The 3,145-nt window shown below is 48.3% G+C and overlaps 1 protein-coding gene across 1 annotated transcript in view; it reads right to left on the reverse strand.

Annotated features, from left to right (window-relative positions):
- The window catches only part of LOC106810692 (exportin-2-like), a 26,677-nt gene that overhangs the window by 5,395 nt on the left and 18,137 nt on the right, over window positions 1–3,145 (reverse strand). The window contains exons 21-24 of the mRNA XM_014814126.1: window positions 2,338–2,435; window positions 1,799–1,884; window positions 1,476–1,557; window positions 1,163–1,309 (exon numbers count right to left, since the gene is read on the reverse strand). Of these exons, the coding sequence (XP_014669612.1) occupies window positions 1,163–1,309; window positions 1,476–1,557; window positions 1,799–1,884; window positions 2,338–2,435 (413 nt within the window). The remainder of the gene's footprint in view (window positions 1–1,162; window positions 1,310–1,475; window positions 1,558–1,798; window positions 1,885–2,337; window positions 2,436–3,145) is intronic.

Here is a 3,145-nt window from a genome sequence, read left to right on the forward strand (position 1 = left end):
TGCACGGTTGCTTGGAGATTGGGGAACTGTCAACATTGTTGAACAACATCGGAGGTATTTTCAAAATACCTTTTATAAGACAACGCGCAGTGAAATGGGAGGAACTAGAGTTTATTTTGCCATAAGGTAGTATGATTATGCATGACACGAAGTATTTGCTAGTCTAGTACTGAAGAAATTAGCGTTTGGATGCGCATTGTGCGGCTTTAAGAGCGTAGGTCGAGCCGTTTAGATTTGTGCCGCAATTCCGTATTTCCTCCTATACCTTAAGTTAAGAAATATTCCCCTTCATTGACACATCTTGACCTTTGACCCTTGACCCCCAAATTCGACATCCCGAGTCCTTTTCGCGATCCCACCCGACGTCCCGAATATCAAGACCGTACGTCGAGCGGTTAAGACCGGACAATCATGCGATTCTACAAGCTGCATCTGACTTCGTCAGCTGAGCTAAAAAACAAGACTAGAACTGCCAAAACCCCACAGAAACCACACGGGAAACCCCTTGATTGTGACTCAAACCCGTTCACGAAAAAAAAACAAGCTAAAACTGCCAAAACCCGACAGGAACCACGCGGGAAACCCCTCGATTGCGACGCCGCCGCAAACCTTCCGCCCGCTCTTACCACTTTGTCGGCAGCGACGACGCTGTCACCTCCCTTCTCTATGAAGGCCTGCAGCAGACGCACAAGTGCAGGGATGTTTCCCGGTCGCTCCCACAGCACGGGCACGAGCAGGTGCGGGTAGAGAGCCATGTATGCATCGGGAACCAAACCCGAGTGTTTCTCCAGCATCAGATAATGTAGTCCCCCTAACCTTGGCTTGGTAACTCTTGTCGACGCCTGACCCATACCACGATGAACTTAATTATGGGACATTCGTATCGCGTTAATGCTGGGTACTACGCTATAACGCTTAGCACAGAAGAAGACTCCGGTTTCGCAATTCACATTCCAACGCACAATTCCACATGCACCGGCTGATACGTCAATTGTACGGCAATTGTACTTCGATCTCTGTATCCAAGGATTGTACAGCCAAGTGAGCAGAGTAATACAAACTAAGAAAAGAGCCCCAAAAAAAAACGAAGTAACAGTAAAGTACCAAAAAGGCAGGAAAAAACCGGCAAAAGTGAAGAAAGAAGAAGAGCACGGCTACTAACCAGAACTGTGCGTAGTCTCCCTGGAAGATGGCCGGACACTCGGTGAGTAGCCGCGTCATGCCCACGGCGCAGATCTTACGCTCCACCTGTCCCGTGACCTTCTGAACCTCGGCGACATACAGTCTCTCCAGCACCATGCCGAACATCCTGCAAACAAGCGCACTAGCTGTCGCTCAATGCTCAGAAGCACACGCAGACGGTGCTAGTGCGAGTTCTATAGCAAAACGAGTTAAAGAAATATATACCCCGGAGCGTAACCGGGGAATGCCAGGTAGCTAACGTTACGCGTAGACGTGCTCACGCTGTCACTTACTTTGGCTGAATGCTGTCAACCACGTGTATGAGGGTGTCGGTACCTCGTTTCCACGCAAACAGGCTGAAGAACACCAGCAGTCCTGCAAGATAAGACGCCGGTGTCAAAACCACGTTTACCGAGCGAACTTATAACCTGAACGAGCAAGTGCAAGTAAAAATAGATAACGAAGGCTCAGTTACGCCGATTAATATTAATTAGTGGCAGTGCAAGAATTCTGAAAATGTTTTACTCCCTGAAGGACAAGCGCACTTCAACAGCATTCGCTGAAAAGAAGTCCCCGACTATGACACGCAATAGTGACGGTCGCGATGCGTGTATACCTTTGATGTACTTGGTGGTCTTTGAACTGGTAAGTCGTTGGAAGAGAACGAGGAAAATCTGCTTCATGTACTGATCGATCGTCTCCCTGAAATCATTTGCATCACACCCACTCAAGTTCTAGACTATACTACTTAGTCTAAACAATCCCGACATGGGCGACAATCGACCGATTGGCTACATTTCAGACACTGTGTCGTTTATACTAGCACATTCAAAGCTACGCTCACGAGGCATCTCGATGGACTTTTCCCCGTCCAATTCAGATTCTGCGCTTACTAGACTTCTAACACAGCTTTCGATGCTACAGTGATTCGCAACGCTCAACCCAACAGCTTCCGAATCGAGTCCGTCATCGCCTCGCCATTTCTCGGTCACGATGTCATCCGAGAGAAGACTAATTTAACGCGAGGAAAATCCGATGCACACTACGCAAAAAGTGCGCGCGCCTGAGTAATGGCTGGCTGGTGGATGGCTGCTACTGACGACGCAGCTTTTACGGGTGATCGTGGATGATGGGAGGGGGGCAGGGTGTACTTACGGTCGCACGCGTCGTACGATGCTGCCGACGAGATAGAAACCCTCGTGATCATTGCTCTTCGACGCTATCAGCTTCTGGAACACGCCCAGCAGGGCTGCCTGCAACGAAGACAGCATCGCCGAGTAAAACGTCAGAAGTTAGCTCAAACTCACGAGAAAAACATGCTATAACTGCCAAAACCCCATGAGAACCATGTGGGAAACCCCTCGATTGCAACTCGAACCCATTCACGAAAACACGTGCCGCAGAGCGACAGCGCTCAACTGACGTGTACTGTAGCCAGGTATTATTCTGATAAACTCACTGGCAACCAAATCAAGTGCGCCCTCCTGCCACAGCGTTCGCGCTCAGAGCATCTAACTAGGATACTACTAATACAGATCTAAAATCGATGATAGGCTTTGCTATACCTACTGGTAGTACAGTAATAAAGATACAGCTGTGTAACTTTAACGACTTCGCTATATTAACATGTTATCATGAATATATGCATCGAGCGCGAGCGTAGTGGTGGTGGTGGGGGAGGGTGGTAGTAGGGCAGGTGGAGGGGGCTCTAATAGCAAAAGCAGTTCAGTCCTTTGTTTACAGTCAACAAATCCATGTTTAACCCTCTTCTTAAGGGTCAAAAGGTTATCAGACACTTACTCTTCGCACGTCAGCGGAAAGTAGATTTCATGGTCCTTTCAATAAAGTGATAAAAATGGTAGGTCAGCGCTGAAACCAAAAAATTTTGCACTCGGTCCGTTAGACCATGTCATCAGAAAATGTCTGATATCTGACCTATCCCCACTGCCCTTTGACCTGTGAC

The sequence above is a fragment of the Priapulus caudatus genome, unplaced genomic scaffold (assembly GCF_000485595.1).
Source record: "Priapulus caudatus unplaced genomic scaffold, Priapulus_caudatus-5.0.1 Scaffold464, whole genome shotgun sequence".
Classification (NCBI taxonomy): Eukaryota; Metazoa; Priapulida; class Priapulimorpha; order Priapulimorphida; family Priapulidae; genus Priapulus; species Priapulus caudatus.